The sequence below is a fragment of the Lonchura striata genome, chromosome 5 (assembly GCF_050655825.1).
Source record: "Lonchura striata isolate lonStrDom1 chromosome 5, ASM5065582v1, whole genome shotgun sequence".
Classification (NCBI taxonomy): Eukaryota; Metazoa; Chordata; class Aves; order Passeriformes; family Estrildidae; genus Lonchura; species Lonchura striata.
This window is the reverse complement of record NC_140707.1, coordinates 19,426,996-19,452,581: the sequence shown is the minus strand read 5'-3', so window position 1 is coordinate 19,452,581 and position 25,586 is coordinate 19,426,996. Positions and strand designations below refer to the sequence as shown.

The 25,586-nt window shown below is 39.0% G+C and overlaps 1 protein-coding gene across 4 annotated transcripts in view; it reads left to right on the top strand.

The window, feature by feature from the left end:
* SHANK2 (SH3 and multiple ankyrin repeat domains 2) overlaps positions 1 to 25,586 on the top strand; it is a 279,014-nt gene that overhangs the window by 70,421 nt on the left and 183,007 nt on the right. For 2 of the 4 annotated variants that reach the window (XM_085581233.1, XM_085581231.1), the window contains exon 11: positions 8,171 to 8,221. The exons of 1 other annotated variant lie outside the window; for it this stretch is intronic. In XM_085581233.1, coding sequence (XP_085437359.1) covers positions 8,171 to 8,221 — 51 coding nt within the window. Of the gene's footprint in view, positions 1 to 8,170; positions 8,222 to 25,127; positions 25,497 to 25,586 lie in introns of those variants that run through there. One more of the 4 variants, XM_077784362.2, reaches the window with a different exon arrangement.

Genomic DNA, 25,586 nt, shown 5'->3' with positions numbered 1-25,586 from the left:
TTTCATCTTGGGAAACAGCCTCTTACATCTCTTTGGAACATCTGAGGCAGCAAAATTTAACATAAACTCTGTGATGTGTTTTCAGTTTTAAATGTGTCTCATCAAATCTGTAATTCAACACCGACCAGTTATTTATCCTGAAGAATTTATTTGTTGCTCCTGAAGAAAACCTCACAAGTGCAGGCTTGTTCGTTTGTCCTTTGAGCCCCTTTCCTTTCTTTTGGCTTCCTTTTCAGCCATAAGCACTCCTGGGACTGCAGGCACCAGGGTGTATTTGTAATTTGCCCTCAGGTATTATGACAGACTAAAATTGATGTTTTCATGTGTGCTGCTTGTCCTTTTCCTGCATTTCCCACCTATGGGAAGCCCAGTCCTGCTTGTCCAGATGTCTGGGGTCACACCTTGCAAGAAACCAAAAGACAGAATTTTTGTTTTACTTGAGATTTATCCTTCTTGTGAGGGCTAAGCTTTTTATTTTGGGTCAAAGGCTGGTTTATCTTGCCAGCTTCATTACCACTCTTGAGAATGCCAGGTGCTAAAGAGCTCTATTTTTGCTGTGCAAATCAAGTGGGTCTGGTTTCTTGTGGCCTATTTTTATATAATTCTTCATTCCATGGCTTGGAAAAGCTGTGAAGGGAATGAAGAGATTGTAAATAGCTAGAGAAAACTGCTATGATATTATTACAGGGAAATAAAGGGGAAGATCTGTCTGTGAGATTGCATTTCTTAGAGGGCATGAAATTAAAATTAAAGGCAGGAAATGATGCATATAAAAACAAATAAAATAACAAGTGGAATGGTATACTTTGTTAGCTATATTTCAGCAGTCAATTGACTATTTCCAGATAATTCCATAATAAATGCCTTTGAATAAAGGATTCTCAAGTACTGGTGACTCAGAAAGGTCCCCCCTTATCCACAAGTGTTACAGGGCAATTTTACTTAGCATTCAGTATTAAGCTAACTTTTATTATTATAATATATATATATATATATATATAATATATATATAAAATAAATTAAGAATAAATTAAGAGCCTGATGCCTCTTTCTCCCTGATCTACTCAAAGGCGTTGTGCTTAAACCCTGACAGGGGATCCCTTGTCTTACAGATAAGTAGGATGTAGGGATCTTGGAGGGAGGAAAGGAGATGCTCTGGACCTTTGTGACCCACACAGGCACTCTGGCACTAACCTGGCTGCAGGGGCAAGCACTGCAGTCCTGCTCCATGGCACAGTTGATTTTCCTGGGGCGGAAACGCAAAAAATGAGCAAAGAACCACTTGCAATGACCTGCAGTGTAGCAAAAAGGCAAGAAAAAGTTCCTTGATCTGGGACCAAGAAAAGCTTTGAGGGCAATACCAGAAGTTTTTTACACATGCTCAGAGGCAGCACCTAGGAGGCCATGGCCTGGAAGCCCTGAACTTAGTTTTGGACTGTGTTTAATTTTTAATTTTGAAAACTTCACAGCAGGGAGGCAGTTGGTGTAGCCTGACAGCATCAGTGTGACTTGAGGAGTGCTTGGAATGAGGTCACTGGTCTGCTCCAGCAACCCACGATCAGTCTGTGATCAGCTGTAGCATCCAGAGCCTTTTATTTAGCACCTCACACTCAAATCCAGGATTGGATTTGTCTAGCTACTAATTTCACCCCAAATAAAGATATTATAATTTTTTCAGCTGGTTGCACCTTGCCTGTTTTGGATCACTTTGCCATTTAGTTGTTTTTTTTCCTGTTTCTTTCTTTTCTTGTCACCTTCCCTCATTTTTCTTTCACTTCTCAGTGCCAGCTCTGTTCTGTATTGTTACTCTGTGCTCTACCAGTTCTTTGCTGTGTTATCCAGCTTCTGTTCCCCTGTGAGATGCAACCCTTTCTTGCATCTGAGGAAGCTGCAATGATTTCTGCAAATGTTTATTTTTGCTTCCCTCAAGCAATTCTGTACAAAATGCTAAGATAATTGGTATAAGGAAAATAATTCCCCCATCCTAAACGAGAGCAAGGCTGAATTCCAGCCCTGTGCAGGGCAATCTTTGCCACCTTTTCAGAGCTTGACTGATCCAAAGCTAAAACTCTTTCTTTTGCAAACACTTCTTTGCATGGATCCAGGAACTTCCACATTTTGGAAGATCTGTGACATTTAGATTGGAGTTTAGGAATTAAAAGTAATTAAAAGTGATCCCAAGAGCCTGGTGACTTTATTCCTTTTACTCTGTGATTAGGACAGAGCATTTTTGATCTTTTGATCCATTAGCATAGCAATATCTATTCAGACATCTTCATCAGCAACAGAGGAACATTCTTGCATATGAAGTTAACCAAGAGAGATAAAAAAAAAAAAAATAGGAGCTAGATTGCTAATATAGGACACTTTAGGTTTTTAAGGCAGAACCGTGCTTTCCTTTTTGTCACCTTTTTGTTGGGGGGGAGGTAGGAGGAGGGGCTGCTTTGTCTGGGCATAGTGGGAGGACAGAAATTTTCTCATGATGATGGGATGGAGAAGGTTTTCCCTTTAATTATCTTTCATGACAAAAACTGAAGCTTGAAGCCACTCTACCTCCAAAGCTGGTGGAGCTTTCTCTCTACGTGCCTGCATTGAAGGGTTATTTGTGGCGTTTTTCTTTTAAGTAAGAGAAGATCTAGTTGAGTTGAAATCCCTGTGGACTAACACCGCTTCTCATCCTTCTGTGGAGTCCAGGCTCTTATCTTAGAAAGTACATTTCAAAGTTATGTACTGGCAGAAATTTTATGCAGTTAAACATAATTTTTGGCGTGTCCAGAGATCTGTAGGGAATAGTGCTTCGGAAGAAATTTTTGGTCACATTGTAGACTTAACAGAATTTGGGATTTGTTTGTTGTTTTACTTTTATTACTTTTATTTTATTATTTCTGAAAAAAAAAAAAACCAAAAAAAACCCCAACTGTTGGATTATCCAAATACAGTTTGTGGTTTTGTCCACCCATGGCTGTGTCCAAATCACCAGTTGTAGTTTGTTCTGTGCTGGCTGGGGAGGGAAAAAGTTCAAATGACAAGGGGAGATTTTCTGGTGTCTAAACTCTGTTATGCAAGTGACAAATCAAGTTCTGCATTAAATAAGTGTAAATCTGGATAAAAGCCACTGAAATTATTGCGGATTTAGGCTAGGCCTTATCTTAGGGTGTGTTTGGGTTTCCTCTTGGAGAAGAAAAAACACAAAATCTTCTTTTTTTTTTTTTCCTGGCAGCTGCTGGACTATGTCCTATGCCATCTGAAAGATAACTGCAGATTTAAAGAATCTGCTGCTCTTATGGACTCTGTTCAAGTGAAAAAAAAATTGAGTAAACTGAGTGTAAGGAGTTGTTTAAAACCCATTTACTTATATATAGTATTTGGTAACAGCATGTTCTTGACCCAGGAAGATAAACTCTAATGGACTTCTGATATTCAAATGTTGCTGCTTATCTGGAGCTGCATGTAAATTGAAATGTAAAATTTGGGGATTATTTCTGCCATAGCTGCTTTCTGAAGGAGCAAGTTGCAATGACATAAGCTTTGTATCCAGTTTGCCTGTGTTACACCAGCATATGGCTCAGACACTTTGCTCCCATCCCCAACAAAATGGGCTCCAATTTTAGAATGTCTTTTACTGCATCTCTGCTTTTTTTTTTTTTTTTATTACTTCAAGGTTTTAAAAATTCTTTTTTATTTGCATCATTTAAATAATCATGCTCAAGTCCATTAAGCTTTGCAGGAACTAGAAAGAAATGGGAAAACAATGAGTCATTGAAATACATAATGGGGAGAATTAAATTTGCCATTCTGGTTGAATTCCTCCCAGGCAATAAGGGAAGGTCAGGCCATCACATCATGGTAAAGAAATCTCAGAATTCTAGAAAGATTTTTTTTGTTTGTTTGGTTGTATTTTTTTTTTTTTTTGGAGGGGTGTTGTTTTTTTTTGTCAATGCTCCTTAAACTTGACTTTGAGAACTCAAGGTCACCTCTGCTGGATTTCCTTTTCCAATAGCTTTGGTATGGTGTTAAATAATGTTTCAGGGTTACTAATTCCTGATATGGCAAAATGGGAATGGGTGGCTTTTAAAGTTATCAAATCCAGATCAGTCTTTTCTCATTAGATAAAGAATATTTTCTGCAAAGCTGAATACCTTTTAATCACATAAAACTGAAAACACAGAGTCAAGATTTACATGTATATAAAATAAAGCCATTAGGGCTACCTTTTTGTGTTCTTTTGTTTTCCCTGCAGACATGTTGAAAAAAAATCAGTGTAACTACAACTGATACACATGAAGCTTGAAATCAAAGTTCAGATCTCTGTCAAACTGATACTCAAATTTTTCTCTTTTACTGCATAAAATTTGGGATAAGATCTTTTTAGTTGAAATGAGAAGAGAGTTCTGAAGTATTTGCAAAATACTTGGGTACATATTTAATTTCCTTTATTTCTGGGATACCACTGCTTTGTATCTTGGGTCAGCAATTGAAGCAGAGGAGATTAATTATTCAACCTAAATGAAGAATCAGTTTAATTTTAAGGATGTGTTTACAATGTGCCAGTGACATAATAAATAGCTTATTGCACATGACTTTTTAGTCTTTCAGTTGATGTGAAATTTAGGGGTAATTTTTGGGAAGGAAATACCTCCAGTCTGTGGAATATTTATTATACCTCTGTAGTGAAAGCCTTACCTCTGAAGGACCAAATTAGAGATAACATTCCATGGGGATGTGCTTGGGCTTCCTGGGGAAAACTGGAGATCTCTGTGGAAATCTTCCAAAAGGCCCCATGGTAGTTTTGGTCTGCATGATATGAACCTTAAAAATGTCTTGGTTACTTTCCATAAAGAAGGGCCCAGCCCTGTTCTCTGTGTCCTGGGCTCTTGTTTCACTTGGCTGAGTGGTGTCTGTTGCTGCAGAATCACTACAACACAGGGCATTTAACTCAAAATCCATGAAGGGAAATACAATGGAACTGACTAAATTCTTGCTGGAGCATTTTTTAATGTAGGAACACATTTTTTATCATCATACCTGGAATGTCTGAAATTTAGAAATTTTTTTCCTTCAGGCTTTCTGATAGTCAAATATATTTCTGAAAGGACTGAAAAAATATATAACCCTGATGGATTTCTTTGTCACCTGGAGTGAGGCCTATTTGATTTTTTTATTCATTATTTTACACTTTATAGTTTTATGGTTATGACAGGGATGTTTTCTGCTTTCTGTCATTTTGCAATTCTATGAAATCAAGTCTAGAGTAGCCAATTCCATCCAATTCCATTGAATTGAAAACTTCTTTGCTGTGGAAGATCTGTGGGGAGAAATGAAACACAAACAAAACTGTAATGGTTTTCCTTAAAACCAGAGGAGTTAAAACTATTTAATTCTGATGAACAAAACATTAATGCATGGAGTTTGCAACCACCTGAGTGTTTACAACCACTTTGATGATAACAAATTCAGGCACAAGGAAATACTTCATAATATAAGATTTATGTAGATTTCATGGAGAATTTATTCAGAGTAATTTGTATAAACTTGCAAGAATTATGCATCCTGTTCACATTAACCTGTAAATAATGGTGGATAACTTCAAAACAGCTGAGTGAGATGGAGGAAAAAAATAATTTATTCTTTCTGAGTTTCATGTATATTCCTAGAGAGAATAGAATAATTGCTGCAAATCGTGGCCTAAGATATTTCCCATTAAATCTCAGTACTAAAAATGAAGGTGGTGACAGCAATAACTTCTTCCCTAGCTGGAGGTTTTGTCTTATGTAACTTTATTTAACATGCCATGGAATGAAAAATATTGTAGCCACTGCTAGAATTATAATGGAGGAGGAGGAATAATAGTAATAATAGTAATAGTAATAGTAATAATAATAATAATAATAATAATAATAATAATAATAATAATAATCCTTCAGACTTACTCATGTGTGTGCCCATGGGCACACCTTCATTGACAAGGAGTGAGAATCTACTTGAATAAAAACTGAGCAAGCTCCTTTGCCAAGCATGGCCACAGGTCAGTTCTTGTGCCACCAGGACAGAAAGGCCAATTCCCAGGCACAGCCACAGGGATTGGGGTTGTAATGATTTGGCTGCTCCCACGGGAGGCTCCAGTCTTGTGGAGGAGTGTCGGGAGTTGTGAATGATCCTCGTTCTCAGCTGCTTTCCCTTGATTTGCATTTGCTTCTGAGCTGCTTAACCACGGTTAGATTATTTCAATTTTCCTGGTGAATAATGCATGAGGGTGTATAAGTGGATGTTCCTTGGCTGAGTGGGCTGCAGATTAAAAGTGTCATCTCCTTTGCAGCATTAATGTGCATTTCTTTCTCAGGTTAAAACTGGAGAGAATCTAGATATGCGTTTTTTGGAGAACTCCTACAAGTGCCAAAATATTGGCAACATTTACTTTTTCTTTTCTTTTTCACTTGACTACCTGTTATTTGAATGAAAAAGCCAGTTGCCAATTCTCCAGTACAAGCTTTATTTTCCTTGAGACTCCCCCTCAAGATTTCAATGCTCCATTGTTGTACCTGCTGCTTGAGCTTCCTGGAAACTATCAGGAACAGGGTTTTTAAGAATTTGTTTCTCTGTCCCTCCTGTCAGCTCAGAGCACTGATTCCTTTTCACTTCTCCTTCTTGCTCTTTAATATGTCCCAGAGGGATAATTTGGAGTATCCTTTCCTGCTCTAGCAGCCCTGGGGCACAGACAGAAGGAATTCTTGTGTCTAACATGTGAAATATTTTATGGAGGTAGAGGTAAACACATTAAATGCTGTAATAATTGAAATAAGACTTCAACCCACCATGAGCCACTTATTAGAAAAACCTCTTCAAATTTTTCCTTTAGTAATTTATTAAGGGGCATTTAAGTATCTTACCATGCACTTGCTTCAGTCCTGAATTATGCATATATTTTCTTATTTTTCAACTTATTGGAGAAATACCCTTTGATGCTCCAGATATCTAGAAAATTAAAGCACAATAGTTGTCCTTATTTGCTTATGGTTAATCTGAATTTATAGGGCATTTATTCAAGATCATAATTGGATCCCTAAAATATCAAAACTCTGAAACTTATGGGCCATTCTAAACGAATATTTAATTGGAACAGTGAAATGTGAAACCTTTCAGGGCTGCTTTAAGCCTAATAAATACATTAGATAATGGTGAGAGCCCTGTGGAGTGTGGTTAAAAAGAGCTTTCTAAAATACGGAATCATGCCACTGAACAAAACAGTCTTCTAAAGCAGAACTCTTCCAAACTCCCCAACTGTAACAATATTCCTTGGAATTACAGACATCCAGACATGAAGTGTAGCAAGGTATGTTGTACAATAGTGTTTTCAAACTCATCTTAGACTGATGTTTTATAAGATAAAAGATTGAAGGAGTGTGAAACTGTAAGGGCTGCATTGTAAACAAGGCACTGAGTAGTGCAGCTGCTTAAAAAGCAGATACAGATTAATAGCTACAATAACAGAATGCAATAAATATTTAAAACCAGTCCAAGAAGTGTTTTGTGAACTTCTTATGGTATTAGATGCTGAAAATTTCAGAGAGAATACTTGGGCTGGTTTCAGGTTGTAAAATACAAATTCTCAAAACCCAACCAAAGAATAAACAGTGAAGAAAGAGAGGGAAATCACGTTGAGGTTGTGATTTCAGTTTGAAATAATTCCAGCACATGCTTTGCGGGCTCTTTTTGTGTCGGTGCCGCTGCACTTCCAGGGCAGGGGGTGGTGGTGGTGTCTTGTCCCCCACTGCAGATGTTGGTCCCTGACCTGCACATTTATTGCTCTAAGCAGTGTTTCTTGGCTCCAGGTATATCACTAAGATATTCCAGGCTTCCAAGTCCTGTGCCACCTTTGTGTGCCAGCCTTAATCCCATTTAATACTCTTCCCAACCTTCCAGTCCCTCATTATCATTTCCTCATTTCATGCTCAGAATGACAGGGGCAGCAGAGCAGGAGAAACTAAGAGGAAGTGAAGTTTCTTCCTCATGTCCTCTAAATGTTTGTTCTGTCCACTTTTCCATTTACAAATCATGCCATCAGAAGAGCTTTGCTTTTATGGATTTCTGCTTTCAAATTCTCCCCTTAACATGGAATTCTGACACCTAACTTCTTTTTGATGTTGCCTTCGTTCCTTTGCCCTTCTTAAAGGATCCAGCTTCCTATATCCAAGTAGAAGTCCCTGGAATCCATTGCTGTCAGGTAAGGGTTAAACCATGGTAATTTCTCTGTTTGGGTGCAGTAGTAGAAAGGTCTGATTTTGGTGCTCTTGTTCCTGGTAAAGGTAAAGCAAAGAAACCTGGAAAACTTCAGGAGCACATCTTTCCCAAAAGGAAAGACTTCACAGACCCATAATCTGTTGACTTGAGCTAAACTTGGTGGTAAGTAAATAGAATTTCCAGGCAGAAATTCCTCCCTATAAGGGTACTGAGGCACTGGCACAGGCTGCCCAGAGAATCTGTGGTTGCCCCATCCCTGGAAGTGTCCAAGGCCAGGTTGGAGGAGGTTTGGAGAAACCTGGTCTTGTAGAAAGTGTCTCTGCCCATGGAGGATGAAACAAAATGCTCATGAAGATTCCTTCCAACCAAGCCATTCTATGATGCTATTAAAAATGTTGTGCTCAGAATGACTCCAAACTCCATATTTGGCCTTGAGAACCTTGACAAGATGGATGGAATAAAGTGGGGTTAGTATATTCATTATGATTAATAGAATAATCTTCCTAAAATGTTTTATATTGCACCGATATATATGAAATAATTTATCTCATGAACTCATTAAATGCTGCATGACCCCAGTCTCTGTGCCAAAGGGGATTTGACTTCTTAAGATGTCTGAGAGTAAACACTCTCTTATTTTAAAAGTGGTGCTACTGCGAGGAGTACTGGATATTTAGATTGTCAAGGAAAAATAATGCAGTTGAGCACCTTGTCTCCCAGTTTTCTTGCAGATGACACTTCAGCAAGGATTCTGTGTGCAGGTAGGCTGCTCCATGTGGTCCTACCTTCTTTTTTATCTGGGAAAAGTAAATGTGAAGCAGAAAAAGGACAGCTGCAGTTAAAAAACTTCTGCATAAAAAAGGGAATGTTTTATTTCCATGAATACAGATAGGTGAGCTTTTTTTTCCAAGCTCTTTTAATGGAAATGGTTATTGCTTAATATACAGATTTACTTTACTTTGTTTTAGTGTATTGATATTTTATTGTCATTTGCAATGACTCCAAATTTCACTGAACACTGTAGGCTGGATTTTTTAAAAATTATTTTTAAAACCCTCCTTATTTTTTTCTCAAAGTCAACAGAATTTGGGCATCCCAAATGACCCTTTTGATCATCCCAGCCTTGGAATTTAATTGAGCCAATAGTCTTGATGCTGCTCAGGCTATTGCAAGGTGTCTGCAGGAGCCATGCAGAATTCCAGGAAGGATAGCTGTAAAATATACAAGCTCAAATTTATTCCTTTAAAATGTTTATAAACAGTTTAGACAAGGAAAGCTTACATAAAGAGCTCCTGTGGTATGCCTACAGCAAACCCACTTTTCCATGGACATGTGTCCAGACATCTGGGAATGTGCATATCCATTTTTTATGGTTCCCTCCTTCTGTACTGTTTTCATGGCAGTGAGTGACAGAAGCCATTTTAGAGTAATTAAGTTCTCAAAACTTGGAAGAAAAGCCTTCAAATTCTCTAGAGAAGAACAGGAAATCTTAGATTTTTCAGGGTGCTGAATATTATCAAAAGCATAAAGAGAATGTTAAACACACTTTGTGTTGTTTTAGAGGTATTTGCTTTTCTGACCCTTTAAATCTGCTGTATCCACTTTGTGGATCTGAGTTCCAGAAGTGGGTGAGATTGAGTGTTTGATTCTGGATCAAAGGAATTGTTTCCAGAATTTAAATGCATGTTGGAGCAACAAAATCCCCACTCAGGGTTCTCTTACAACCCAAATAAACTTTTAAAATCAACAGGGATGGATTAGCTAGTATGCTTTCCATCATGAGTATAAGACATTATTCAGATTTCTTGTTTTCCTTGATGCATGTACAGTACATTTTTGAGGAATAAATCATATGGGATAACTGTTGTGTATTATAGTTTAATTTTGCTTCTCTATTGTTTAGAGATAAGTCACTTAAATTGGGGAGAGTCATTCAGTTATCATATGGGATAATTGTTGTGTATTATAGTTTAATTTGCTTCTCTATTGTTTGGAGATAAGTTACTTAAACTGGGGAGAGACACTCAGTTAAAAAAAAAAAGAGAATTATTATTGCTTGTTACTGTTATGCCTGAAAGAAATAATTTCTCAGTGTGTAGTTCCACGTTGCTATAGGAAATTGTCAGGATGTGGATTCCTTTGGAGTGGTGCTCATGAAGAGTGACAGTACCTGGAAACTCCAGTACTGATAGGGCTTACAGCTTTTAATTTGCCTCTGCAGCCTTGACCCATTCAGAGCTGTTTAGATATTTCAAATAGTGCTTTTCTTGATTTTGGAGGGCAGTCTGGAGAAGAGTTTGGTGAAGTCAGCATTTTAATGAAAATATTTTGATTTGTCAACCGTCTGAATTCCTGTGCAGTGTCCTCTGTTCTTTGCCCAAGTTGGAAAGCTGTTTTCCATCCTGGAGACCTGGCACTCAGTCCCCAGTCTCCTGCCACTGTGTGCTCATAGCTCCCCTTCCTTCTCTGGTCCTCCCCAATGTATTTTCAATGCATTTAATGGTATTTCAGACAAAGTGGTGCAGTGCTATAACAGGAATATTTGAAGCCTTGCCCCCCAGCCCCAGCTAAGAAGAAGGAAGTTTTCAATGCTGTTTAATTAGGTTTTGTGTTTCTTGGTTAAAAGTTATAATGTAGTGGCCCTGCAGATTTTTAAAAATTTTTATTCAGACTGTGGCATAACGAGGAATTACAGGCTGTCAGAATCAAATTGTGCTGCTTTTCCTACCATGGTTACAGGCTTTGTAAAAGAATGTATAGATGTACTTGCTCTGGTTTTATTAGAAGGTGAAAATTATCTTGAGGATTGCTAAGCTCTGCTTAGTTTTATGACATTTTTCTGTTCTTGTCAGAAGCTGCCATGGCAAATACTTAACAAGGAATTAAAATCTCAGGGGTTTCTAAATCTGCTCCATCGTTAACTGATAAATTGTTCATAAACACACAGTATGTGGCATCACCTTTCATCTATAAAAAAAGGTATTGAGAGCTCATCTTAAAAGGATGACTGTGCAGAGGAATTAATATAAAATATTGAAAATGAAAGATGCAAAACAGGTTAGAAAACCAATCTGCAAAACTGCTAGTCCTGCTTCCACTAATTTATATTTGTTTGCCAGCTTTGAGCTGATCTAGGCTTGACTTAGCTGGTGGTTTAGCAGTTCCCTGAGCCCAGCAAGCTCTTAGACCAGCCCTCCCTGTCTCAGGACAGTGACTGAAGTGTCCCCATGTCCCTGGCATCTCTGACTGATGGGATGTGAGACACTCCTGGGGGGCTCTAGTTTAGTTAGCAAAGCTTTGAGCAGCCACCAAAAGAAGGAGCATTTCCCTCAAGTGTAATTTGTCCTCTTCTTTTCCTCGTCCATCAGCCAGGAATTGTAACAAATGAAGGAGAAGGAGGGGCCTGGCAGAAGCCAATGGAGCCACAGTTTGTTAAGGAAGCATTTGGCCCCACCGAGGCTGGATAGTCACAAATTCTGCTCAGTAACTGAAAACAAGTGACAACTTCCCAGCAACGGCTTCCAAGCTCTGAGCCTCCTGCATTTTCAGGAGCTTCTCCCTGGGAGTGAGGGAGGTTACACCAGGACACATCTTTTGATATCCTGTGACATTATGCAATGCACCCATCACGTTGCATCATCATTGAAATGCTGCTCAGATCATGTCGTTGCCTTGCATTAAAGCTTAATCACAAAAACTTCGAAATTGTACCATGAAAACAAACTGATTCCTACCAGCCCTCCTCCTGTACTGGTTTGAAAAGCTTGGCTGAAGATAGAAAAATTTAATCTTGGCTTTTTTTTTTTTTATTTACCTTTTTAACCTTCTCAGTGTCTGTTTTTTCAGAATTTGGGTTGAGAAATAAGATTTCCTAAAGAGCTGGAGTAGTACAACAGCCAGTTAAATCTTATTTTTCTTTCTTACTGTCTTCTTACAGAGTTTTGTGTGGATGTTTGCATCCTTCCATCTCTCATTTCAGTTTTCCCCTGGGAGACTTCTTGCATGTTCCAGTGCCTCTCATTGTTTAAACTTTAAACCAGTAACATTTTAATGCTATGGAAAGATGTAATAGGATTACCAAATTAAAAAAAAAAAAATTAAAATTGGAAGTCTTTTTTCATGGTAGTCCTTTTATGCTAGAGTGGAGACCATGTTCAAGACAGCACCCAAGCTCCCAGGTGATCACAGCAAGTCACAGGCTGGTACAAATTCTGCTTCTGTGGGGTTTCTTGCCACTGCTTTGGTGGTTTTTACTCCACTCTGCATTTCTCTCCATGTTTGCTTCTGTGTAATGCCTGTGGGGAATTTCAGCAGTGACTTGCACAGTGAAACAGCACCAGTGAATTATTTAAAATAGGCATAGTCACTTTAGTATGATTTAATAATTAAAAAACCCTTTTAAAGACAAAATCAGCTGCACAGAGGGCTGGGGTAAAGAACTGAGAACCTTTGTTGGAGAACTGGTGGTTGTGGCCAGGAGCCTTGAATTGTATGGATTACCATGAAATTGTTACCTCTGACAGCCACAGGAAGATCCTGTCAAGTGGCTTGAAAGTCTCTGGTGGCTTATTTACTTTTTTATCACTCAGTAAATTTGGACAGAAATTTTCCTTGCACCTTCAGACTGTTAAAACAGTATCTCTTTCTTCTTTCCATTGCTGTCTTCCAGATAATCGTTTGATGATGTAAATTAAGAACTTGGATCTGTAATTTTAAATAGAGAAATATTATTAAAACCCCAAACTTTCTATAGAAAATGTGAGATTTTAACTCTTGCTGTGGACATGCACACATATATAGAGTTAGAAAAGTCTCTGGCTAGGAGTTTATTTTCTACATCCATAGGTATAAATCCCTGAGAAGACCAGTGTAAATTGGGATGTTAGCTTTGGATTATAAACAGCTTCATTTAGGGAACACGCAGAGAAAGGTATTGCCTGAGGAGGTGAAAATATTTTGTTTCCCTGAGAAAACAAAGTGGTTGCTATGGGACAGAAAATGATCTAATGATGGCTTTCACAGAGACATGTTACTGGACAGAATATTCAAACCACAGTGGGCAAAAATGTTAGTTTTTCCAGGATGTATTTGTGGAAGATTTTTCTTAGTGTAGATCTGGATGCTTTCAAGAAAAATGAAGACATGAGTATTTTTTCCATAGGCTATTATTGTTTGTTTTTTTTTCTTTCCAGTCCTCCTACATTATTCTGCAAATGAAACATATTTATTTAGTCAAGCTGATTTTAAATACATATGGAGAGAATCCCAGTCCTTTTGCGTGCTGAATGGTGATGTTTTGAGGGATCACCAAGTACAAATAATGTGGGGGGTTTTGTGTGTGTAGCAATATAATGAAAAATCTAAGCAATTAATAAAACAAATGATTTTAACTACAATTAAGCACCATGTGATCAGGGGCATAGAAATGCCAGATCTGTACAGGTGCCCTAATGCTGTAAAGAAAGTACATTTTAGAATGTTTGGGGTTTTAAAAATTGATTTTAGGTCTGTGTCCCAGTGAAGCTTATCTTTCAGAATTCAATTACATGGACTTAGAAAACTTCTTCAGCAGTGAATCCAGAAATCACACATGAGCCACGTTCCCTTTTGGTCCTTGGTCTGGGAATACACACAGCAGTGCTTGCTGGATTTTGCTCAGGCACTAAAGTGCTTTTGTTACTTACATTAATTACTTAGCACTTGTACTGTTCTAAATATTTGAATGTCCTTCCCAGCTTATTAACGACACTAATTTTAATGCCTGTAGATTAGTAATGAGTGTCTTCCTAAAAAAATTACTCTGTTCTTGAAGGAAACAAAACCTAAAGTTGTTTTATAATATTTGTTCTCGTTCCTTTCATCACTTTATTCCCCATGCTAGCTTGAAGATTTTAGAGGTCTTTATTATCCAAAGAAATTTCTGCTGTGGTCATGCTTGAATGTCCCACTAGCTGTGTGTGCCTTGCATGACTGCATGCAAAAATTGCTGCTTTAGATCAGCCTGCTTTTGGCAGGAATAGCTGAGGATGTCATCTTTCAGTGTGATCAGCCTGCTGGGATCCTCCCATATTCCCTGGGAGCTCCTAGCATGTAGTGTCAAACTAGTTAAGTCTTCCTTCTGCTAGTTAAGAGCTTTTCCTCAGTGTGCCATGTTTTGGAAAGTTCCTGAGCCCACTGGAACAGGCACCATTTCTGTTGGGCACAATGGTGATTTCTGTCCCTGATGTGTGCCTGTGCCTGTTTGCTCAGAAATGCCCATCTGTAATTATGTATCACCATCAGTATTAAATTGCTGCCTGGTTTTGATTTCCTATCTCCATTCCCATTTATTTTTGTGTTGTTTAAAACTGTTCCATAAATTTTGTCTCATAGGTCTCATAGTAAGCCTTAGATTGCTGTTCAACTACTTCAGCCCTCCCCTCACAGTGTCCTTCCTCAGTTCCTTCATTTCTGGAGCAATGGTGTCATTTTCTACCAGACAGTTTCCTGAACTTTCTGCCCTTGCACTACCTTTGCATGCAGTTAAATGCTTATGGGGTCTATTCATCACTAACACAATCCCTAGAACCTGGGGCTTCTTTTATCCTCTACATTACTCCTGTATGTATTTGCATGTTCTTTCTTTGCAGAGCTCCCCATTAGTGAAGGTGTGTTACTCACCTGGCATTAACAGTGCTGTGCTAGGAGGTTTGTTCTGTCCCTGTCTTTAGGCATCACCTGTTCTGGGTATGTACTGAAAATGCAGAATACTGGGAGATGTCAAGGTATAAAAGCCAAGAAAATGGTGGTAGTTTGGAGACAGCTGCTTCCCCCTCTCCTTTTTTGGGTAATGGAGAGTGGCAGAAGAGATAAGAAAGATCATTTAGAATTACAAAGGTTTTCCCAGCTGTAATAGAGGATAGCAACAAACCCCCTGACAGTTCTTCCTTTAAGGAACAGAGAAGAGAAGAGGTTAAAATTCGTCAGGGAGGTTCAGGTAATGAGATTCAAAACTCAAATGCACACTGAGGCAGAGTAAGGTGTTGGTAAAGGTAGAGATCCTGTGGTTTATTTCTGATGTTATTTACCACTCAGCAATACCTATTTTCAGACAGGCCTGTCCACTCCTGGCAGTTAGTGATCAGAAAATCTCCTGCATCTCTTCTACCTATCCTACAAATGTCCATTTCTCTGGTTCTGGAGCAGTTCTGGCTTGTGTCATTCATATGGTTCTTTATTTCCTGACTGAAATTCCAGTCCCTATTGAGTCCAGAGCAAAAAAAAACATAAACCACCTTTACTGGAGCTAGAATTTTAACAGCTGTGTCTTTCCCTTTATTTATTTCTTAACAACCCACAGAATAAGAAGTGCCTCTGTCTCAGTGTCAGGACTCTGTGCTCTCTCACTGGATCCTCAGAGCCTTTCCTTTTCACAGTCTCCTATGTAAATGTAAATCACTGCTTACTCCTGCATCTTCACTGTTTCCTACATTGCTTTTGGCTACTGAATGGTTTGATTAATCCTTGAATTGGTGCTGGTTCAGACCCTGAGTCAGATTTCAGGGGTTGCACTTTCCTCCCTTGTGCAGCACACACTGCCTCCCACCTCTGTGCTGCTGACATTCCCTGAGTCATGGAGCAGGGGCATTCCTGAGCATCTGACAGCAGCAACCCATCTTCATTTGCTCCGCTGGAAATTCCTCCCCACTATAGCTCCCAGATTTGCTGGTTTTCTTCCTATCTTTCAGTCTTTTCTCCTTCACTTATACTTTATTTCTTGATCTCATGTGTGTCCTGGGAGCCCCGTTTATTTCTTCTCCTTTTCTGGTAATAATTCCTTTGATGTTCCTTCCCAACATAAAGTGAAGCATGGTCCTAGCCAGGGGGTCTTAGGGTAAGTCATCTAAATTTCTTGCCAAATTCTTGGCCAGGAAAGATATGTTAAAACACTATGGAAAATTTACTTGAGGGGATTCTATTGAAGTTTTCCTCAGCTTTTCAATTCCTATATATTCTCTTTTACCACTCTCCACCCATCATCACCCAGCTGAGGGAATGACTTTAGGCTTTTCCTGACCCCCACTGGGAACTTGACAAAGGGAATGAGAATCATCTCTGTGTTTCTGTCCCCTGCTGTAACAGAGGTGTCCTGGGTACTGCGGTCACCTCTGTGTTGTTTGTAGCAGTGGTTCCTCAGAAGCCAGAGCTGCTGGGAATGCCTGCAGGTTTGTTCCTAGAGAAACTCTCTGGTGTCCACTGGTGGAGCTGAGAGCTGGGTATTTCCTTTGGTTTATGTCCCTATCAAACCAAAAATATTACAAGTGATTTGAATTCACTTATCAGCTGAAGCTTCTTAATGTAATATCTGAAATGCATATTTGATGTCACCCTGTTTTAAATTTTCTGTCCTATTCACTTTTTTCTCTGGATATACAGTGCCCTTGAATTTGTGAGTGCAGTCATCGTCTTAATTTAGATGTGCTTCTGTAGATGGCCACAGACTGGATCCTAGGTGGCTGATGCCAAATGATCCTTCCTTCAATGAAAGTGCTGCTGGACACATGGAATAGTCACACACATGTCATCAGTGTACAGGTGACACCAAAGTGAGAATTATTCCTCTCCTAAATGCATATTCTGCACATTAAACATCAACAATCTGCATCTGGGATGCCATGACTAAGTAGAGAGTAACATAATGCAGTTCCCATTTTCATGCAATTCCTCTCCTTTCTCTGATCCCATTCTTTTTTAGGGATATGCATTAGCACTATTTGCATCATTTCTTGTCCGGAAGAAAACAGAGTTATTTTGAAACTTGAACACGGAAGTCAAATTTCATTGTAGTAGTCATGATGTCCGGGGGTGGGACTGCCAAATAATATCCAGAACTCTTCTCTTTTCATAGTAATGTCTTGGATGTCAGCCATGCATTTTCCACTGAATTAATGAACATCAGATTTATGCCAGGAATGTAAGAATAGATGACACTGCTTCTGAAATAGTTTATACATAAAATTACTTTTTGATGGTGGGTTTAAAGCCTGCACCTTCTTTATTCTTTCAAATGATCTTATTTACCTGCTCTGACTTACTAACCTATTTAACAACAGTCCTTTTTTTGTGTTCTTTTACATAAAATCTAAACCCAGCTGTCAGTGCAAAACCTAGTGCTGGAAGTATCAAGAAACAGGGTGGGAAAAGAAGTCTTTCCTCAACATTTTCAAATATTGCAAAACACACGTGATGATGTCTTGAAGCAGAAGTAGGGATAGTATTGTGACATCACGTAAATCATTAATCCACCTCAAAACCCCTTCAGTGAGCAAGCTTTCCTTTCTCAATGGGATTTAGCACTGAGAACATTATAAATGCTGCAAACACCTACATATTTGTACAGAGATAACCCCCTGCTTCAGCGGATGCAGGCTTTTTTTATCCTTTCTTAGTTGTACCAGCATGATTCATTAGCAGTTCTTTTTGAGATGAAGAAATGTAGGCTACTAATACAATTTAAAACACTTATTTTAATGAATAAGTCAGCAATGTTTTAGTTTCTATTTAACACCAAATGTCTAAATGGAGCTAAGGATAGCAAGACAATTATCAGCTTAAATTATTGGGTTTTATCATTTAAAGATCCGGCTTAATAGCATGGATAGAGCTTGCAATCCCCTATTTAGGAAAGAACATATTTGGGGGAGTGAATGGTTGTGTACCTCCCATCTTTAGCAGAAAAGACAACTGGAAGTTTGCAGTGGGAGATTCTCTGCTCAGGTGACCCAAATGTGCCTTTTCTCAGAAGTGTCAGTGTGAATTATTTGGTTCTTAGATCCATTTTGGAATTAAGATGATGAAAATAAGAGCAGAGGAAGAATTCTTGAAAGTTACTTAGATAAGAGGGGAATAACACTGCTGAAGATAATGTGGGGTGCCATAATGATGGGTCTCACTAGCTCCACATTTGAGAAGAAGAATCTATAATCACAGAAATACTATTTGCTTTCCACACTCACAACCACCAGGATTCTCTCCCTAAATTCTCTTCTCACTTCTTGCAGATTCCTGGGCTTCAAGGAGGCTGCAGAGTCAATAATTCAGTTCTCTTGGTGCTTAGTTTCTGGCTTAGCAATGCTTCTGCCAGAATAAAAATGGGCTCAGCTGTAAAACAAGGATGAAAGTGGCAATGCAGGTTTTTGTCATTAAATACATCATAAAGTGGCACTACCTGTTGGGAATCAGCCAGCAGAGAGAAAAGCTCCCAGAGTTTCAGTTCCTTTGCTGACAGCTGAAGCCCAGCTCTGTCTCTTCAGTAAAATGCTGTATTCTTTACTCCATTAAAGGATTCCTCCCAAAGTGAATAAGACAGTAAAAATTTACAGAAGTGTTTTATTTACTGTTGGTTGTTCCCTTCTCTCTTCACAATTAAACTTTGGCTTATTTCCACTATTGTTAATGCATTTAAATATTGCAACCTCCCATGAATCTTCTTCTTCTAGATGCTGTTTTCTTGTGTCTAGCTCCTTATCTATCCCCATCCTTTTGTCTTGGTTGCCAACTTTATGTAATTTTGCCATGATGTGGTATCTTCTAGAAATTCTCTCTCCTGGCCTACTCTTACATGCTATTTATTTCCTGCTGGATCTGGGTGGCAGGAAGATTATCCTTAGGGAATTGGTGAGGGAAGCAGTGAAAGGCAACTGTAGCAATGAGAAGAAGGGGAAATGAGATTGAAAAATGGCAGTGAAGCACGCCCAGATTAAAGAGCTGGAGAAGGCGGAGAAGGTAGAGCTAAAAGAAAATATTATTAATTTCTTTCTTAGCTGTTTTCTTACCCTACCTGCCTTGGCAACCTCACACTCATGCATGAACTTTAACATCTGACCAGTTATATATTTTGAAACTTCTACAAAAGTCGAATTCCCCTCCCCCCCTCCCCCATTGAGAGCAATATACACTTTTCAGTTATGAAAATGGTGTTATTCTAAATAAAACTGACATGATCCACCAACACTTTTGGAAGCACAGATGCTTTGTCCCAATATTTACTAAAGAGGTTCACACTTAGATTAAAGCAGTGAAATCAAATCACTGAATAAAGCCTGGAACCACATAATGATTTAAGGAATTCATGGAGAGCTTTTGGTAGGAAGAAAGTTACAGCAAAGCAAAATTAGATTGTTTTCTGTACAACACCAGGACATGGCTGCACAGTGCAACCCAACATTGGGGCAGATATTTTGCTGAGCATCTTGTGTAGTTGCATTTGTCCTTGTTTCTCCTCTGTGACATTGGGTCACAAATTCAAATGTTGCATCTGAGGCCCATCAGTGTCAGATTTAGGGAAAGAGTCTGTTACAGGAACGACCACCAGCCATGAAGCTCTCTCTGAATGACATGGCTTTGTTATTTTTTCCCCAGCATAAACTACATGTGTTGGGATATGCACAGCTCCCTGATGTTAAGTGATATTTTTTACAATGCAGTGTATACATAATGCCAGGAATGAAATTGATTTTTTGTGTACTTCAGTTCTTCTGAGTAGTGCTGCATCAGGACAAGATTTCGCAGTGTGTTATTAGTGGGGGAAAATTGCATTGTCCTTTCACCAGCTTGTTTAGAGAGCAGAAGAATTTGTAGTGGGATATAATTATATTTGATTCCTATTTTCTCTCTTGCTGGAAGTAAAAGAATGCAGCTTCAGGGGTTCACAACTGACTGCCTTCAGTTCAAGTTGATCGTCTAAGCTAAATGGATCCTTCTGTCCAGATACTCTACAAGTTGTTAATCTCTTGCTTCAAGGACACTTGTAAGAAGCTGGTTACTCAGAGTTTGCTGCTGTGTAGAGATGAACCACTCTGGAGGAGTTCTACTGGCTGATGAAAACACACCTTGAAATAAGCCCAGTTCATACTTAAAGAAATCAATTACGATGAGTAGTTTTGTGTTTTATTGACTGAAATCACGCATTGCCTTTTTCTGAAAGACTTCACAAACACTATTTAGTTTTTAAAAGATTCTGTTTTTCCTTGTCTTCATGGCCAGCAGGGAAAACTGTTATCAGGGTGCACAAATGGATGGAGGAGAGGCACAAATATTTATTGTAATTACTTGTATTATTCAGTGTAAGAGTGGATCTTACTTTCAATCCAAGCAGGAATAATAGAAATGAGGGGCTGTCAGTACTCTGGGAGTATAAAACTTTGAGAAAGCCTTTTCAGAGCTGGCCTTCCCATTCCAAGGAGAATGTTCTCCAGAACTACAGAAAATACATGGCTTTATTTGGATAAGTTGCTTCTTTTATAGCAATATACCTGTTAGAACAAAAGCCAACCAGCCATATTTAATTCAGATTGGCTGTTTGCTTCCACATTTCTGATAGATTTCAATCATGTTTTTAAATTCCCCTTCAGCTATTGGAGCTTTCTGTCATTGCTTTTGCTCCTCTCTCTCTCTTCAAGCTTCTACTTGCAAGACTTTTCCCTCATTATTGGCCATTGTTTCCTCCTTGATTCCAGCCTTTCACAGAGGATTGGAGGGTTTAATTTCCCTACCTTTTAACCTTCTATTGTTCACTTCTTTCTGCACCCCTGACCCAGATTCCTCACACAAAACCATCTCTCATCCTCGGGGATAGAAGTTTTATCTCTATTCTCAGGTAAATTCTGATCTATGTATCTGTATTGCTGGAGGCAGAGCTTCAGATATTTGCAAGTATTGCCACATTGAGCCTGGTCATTTTTCTTTTTGAATCTTATTCAAATTCTTCTGGATCATAATTTCTCCACTTAGTACCTTCCAAACTCTCAGAGAGATGTCAGACATTTGCTCTGACATGTAGCAAATTTTGAAGCAATACTTAGCAATTTTTGAGTTTAATCTAACCAGAAGATCCTCTGTCTCTTCTTGATGTGTGAGCATCTGCAAGTAAAGCCCTGAGGTGAGCTGGTCTCCCTTCTCATACACATGCAGCTCTTTGAATGCTTTCCTTGCATTGCTGCTGTAATCTTAGTGAGGGCTAATTTATAATCATGTGAATATGGAAAAACAACAACAACAAAAGGATTGATTTTCACTTCCTGTGATTTTAATTTAATTTATGTATGGCAACTGTGGATTCATTAACTTTAAATTCTTTTGGGATGTGCCATCAAACATATACACCTCCTAAGCTTTGTTATTAAAATGACTGAAGTGTTTTCTGCAGATCTCTCCAGCACACGAGAAATTGCCTCTGGTTAAGCCATTCCAGAGCTGTGCCTGAGCTTGTTGTCCTTGTCCAAGTCCTTGTTGTTGGTTTTCCAGGAAGTTCTGGGCAGGTTCTGGGTTCCATGGCCCTTGTCACAGTGAGCACAGCCTGGAACGGCGGTGCCGGGTGACGGAAGGGATGTCTGGCACATGGCTGTGCAGCTCCTACTGCTATTTTTTGCTTTTTTTTTCTAATTGATAACTCCTGCCATCTGTTCCCAAGCCATCCCTCTGCTGTCCTTTCCCACTCACAGTCTCCTGCCCCTGTTCCACCCCTGAGCTCATGCTGAGTGCCCCAAGGCTACTGCCAAGAGCTGGTTGATACCAGGGGTATCTGGGTGCTAAGATGCTGCTGACAGAGATATAACAGCAGGTCAGCCCAGGCTGGGCTCTCCCAGCAGCATTTCACTGGGCTAAGATGCTTCTCTCTCTGTGCTGCTTTAACTGCAGCTCCCGAACAAACGCCAAGGATTATTTTATTCAGAAAAAATAATAATAAAAAAAAAAAACCCAAACCCTTCGCTCTATAAAATCGGCTCAATTGTTGCTCTGAGGTGGAGTCCTTCTGAACCTGTCACTCCTGCCTGGGTTCATGACCGCCTTGTGGCTTTCTGGAATAAGTCAGCCATCTAGAAACACTGTAGCAGCCTGGATTGGGTGGGGTTTTTTTTTAACCCAAGAGCCTTTATGTTCTTTCCAGTCTATATTTGAATCTCTCTTTTCTTGTCTAACTCTCCATTTGGTGGTTTAGCATACGGGAAGCCTGTTTTATGGTGCAGAGAAATGCATTTCTATATTCTAAGGACTGAATTTTTAACAAGAACCTATATGTATGTACCAGCTAGAAGGATTTTTCTGACAGGAGCTCCAAAATGGACAAAATCAAGAAGGAATAAATCATGGCAATCATAGATGTCGTTGACCATTATCTAAGAAGCCTTGGACCCTCAAGGTGTGTGGAGAGATTATTAAATAAAACATTGGGCATCTAAGTGCCTAAAAATAGATCCTCAAGATTGTGTAAAACACTGATTTTCCATAGATTTCTAAGGGATTTTTTAATGGATTTGAACACCCATAAAAACTGGTGTTACAAATGCACAAGAAATGTTCATCAAAGTTAACCTGAGAACCTGTGTTTTGTTTCTGTTTAAGATGGCTTTTTTCTCTCAGAGATATTCCCATGCAGAGCTCCCACACGTTTTTCTGAGCACCTACCAAAGGAGCAGGGAAATGAGGGTTTGCCTCACCTCTATTTGGAAGGCTCCTCATGATTTTTAGATTAAGGATGCTAATGGCTTGTGCATTATATTATGCTTGGGTATAGGCACAGTCAAATTATTAAGTTTTTGTCCTGAGGCTACAGTTGTGAGGCAGAAAATCTTTCAGGATGGAGTGGAAGCTGCTGGAATATTTTCTTTTTTAATTTCCCAGCACCGCAGAATTTGGGACTTCTGTTAAAATAAACAAATTCTAATAAGCTATTAGTGAAAATGAGAGAAGCTCAAAAACTGCAGCTGCAAGTGTTCACTGACTTCCTTGATTGTCACATTTTCCCATTGTACAATAGTGGTTATTGCAGGAGGCTCTGCTATTTAGGAAGACATTGCATTTCCCATGTTGGGGGAAAGACAGTTAAATGGAATAAAATGATCACTCATCAGGTAATCTCTCTGATGCTGTAGGTCTGAAAGAGTTACCACTATTTCCACAAAACTTAAAAATTTCAAGTGACTTTCATATTTTGGATGTTTTTATAACTGATAGAAACCTCCAGATGATGAAATGTTACAGCTCTGGCAAGAATCTAATAAAAATCCCCCCTGGGATTGATTTTGATTGACTACAGTTGCCTGTTTTTATTTTACTGTATATGAACAGAGAGGAATGAGAAGGATTGAGTTAACCCTTCCCTGGCCTAATTCCTGTCCTTAAGGGCCTGGACTGTCACTGCTTTCCACCACTGACACCCAGGGAAAGGAAAAAGCAGTTTAAGGGTTCCACTAACACTCCTAGTTCCTTTGTGTTCTGCAGCTCCAAATATAATCAGGGGATTGGCTGAAGATATTAGAAAATGGAACCCACACAGGGTTATAATTCAAATTAGTGGCACAGCCCTAATTGGTGGAGCAGTTCTTGTTCTGAAGATTATATTGATTCTTCTGTGGAGCTAATTAATGCACATATTTATAAGTTAATGAATTAAAGTTCAAAGTTATTCTTTAGGAAGCCTTGCATCTATTAGAAATCAAGAAGAAGGTTTTTTCCTGTCAAATAAAGATGTTTAATGCTGCACATGTTCTGTGTCCATTTCCTCTAGTAAGAGTTCCACCTGCTAAGGATAGTTGCTTTCAAAAATAAATTGAACTAAATGTAAAATTATATTAGGGAAATATTCTTTTCTTTGTAAATTAAATGCTGGGATGTTAAATTAAGTTTAAATTGTTCAATTTATTTATGCTTACTAATTCTTTTCAGTTCTGTGTTAACTGTGAGATCACTATGCACACAGACATTACATCCATTTAGGTAATTTATTTTCTGACTTTCTTGAAGCAGTTTCCTCAGTAAGAAACCTCTTGATTTTCCAAAGGGATGCATTAGTGAGCAGTGAAGAAGCCTGAAATAGAATAAATATTTATTACCTAGTTTATAGTTCATATAAACTAGGTAATAGTTTATATTACTGGATGTAATATAGTTTATATTACTGGAAGGCAATCTTTTAACATAGATTACTCTTTTTTTATTAGACCATGAATTTCCTATCCTTTGGAATCTTTGTGTCTTAGATCTAAGTAGATCTGCTTAAAATTTTTGTGATTTTTAGCACCTCCCCCTCCTTCCTATATGCCTGTTTCAGTTATCTGCTCTTCCTCTGGAAGCATGTTTGCACTGCCAAGCATAGTTATCCCTGGGTTTCTTTTTCTTTCAGAATTAGGACTTTCCAAACTTCTCTGGTTACATCTTGTATTTCCTGGCATCTGCATCAAATTTACCAAATGAGCTTGGTCAATTTTTTTTTTTTTTTTTTTTTTTTTTTTTTTTGTATTCTTACTCTGTCCAAAAGGAAATTCTTTTTTATTCCAGCGCAATGGAAGGGGAGGGGAGAATAATTGTGCTTGTATCATCCCCTCTGTTTCAAACTGGAATACAGGAATATAGGTGAGACATTCTGTGTAGTGGCAGGTCTGGCTTCATCCTTAACATGGTCATTGTGTGAAGCTTGGGGCCCTTTGTGATTCTCAGATTGGTCCTTTGTAATAAATAATAAATAAATAGGGGGAAAGGGAATAAATAACAAAAAGTGAAGAGCAGAAGGGGAAATCAGTGGGGAAAAAGAAACAGGGAAAAGGAAATAGCAAAAAGTGAGTAAGGAACAAGCACCTGAATAGCAACAAGCGAATAACCAGGGGGGATGCTCTGAGCACCGAGAGGCAGCTGTACAAGTTGAAAGGCAGGTCCCCGGCAGCTCCCAGCCCTGGCCGGGCTTTCCCGTGCCCAGCCCCAGCTGCTCCAGCGCCTCTCCCGCCTGGGAAGGGGGATCTGTGGCTCCCGGGGCCGCGGCGCTCCCGCCGCCGGCGGGCTGGGAGCGGGAGCAGCTTCTGCGCTGCGGGGCTGTGGCGGCGGCAGGTTCACATGACTAAGCTGCGAGAGATAGCAGGAGCGCGTTTCTTTTTTTTTTTTTTTTTTTTTTTTTTTAAAGCAGCTCCAGTCTGTGCACAGTTGGCTCCCAGCTGACAGACAGAATGTGGGGTGGGCTTTGTCACCAGAACGCTGGGTACTGCATGCCCAGCTATGCTCGCAATTCCACAGTGCCCAGAAACCTGCTGCTTATGTCAGGGTGCAGCCAGCCTGAACACATAGAAATTGGGTAGCTTGGTTTTTTTGTTTTGTTTTTTTATAAATATTATTTTTTTTAATCTTTTTTTGCCTCTTTCTTGCCTGCAAAGGTTATATAATGAGGGGATTGCTGCTAAAGTAAAAAGGGAAAATGAAGTCTTTGTTAAATGCCTTCACAAAGAAAGAAGGTAAGCGATGAAAACAGAACACTTTGATGTTTCAGACTGGTGTTTTCTTGTGTACATTTAATATGATTAGCTTAGTGACTCTATAATTAA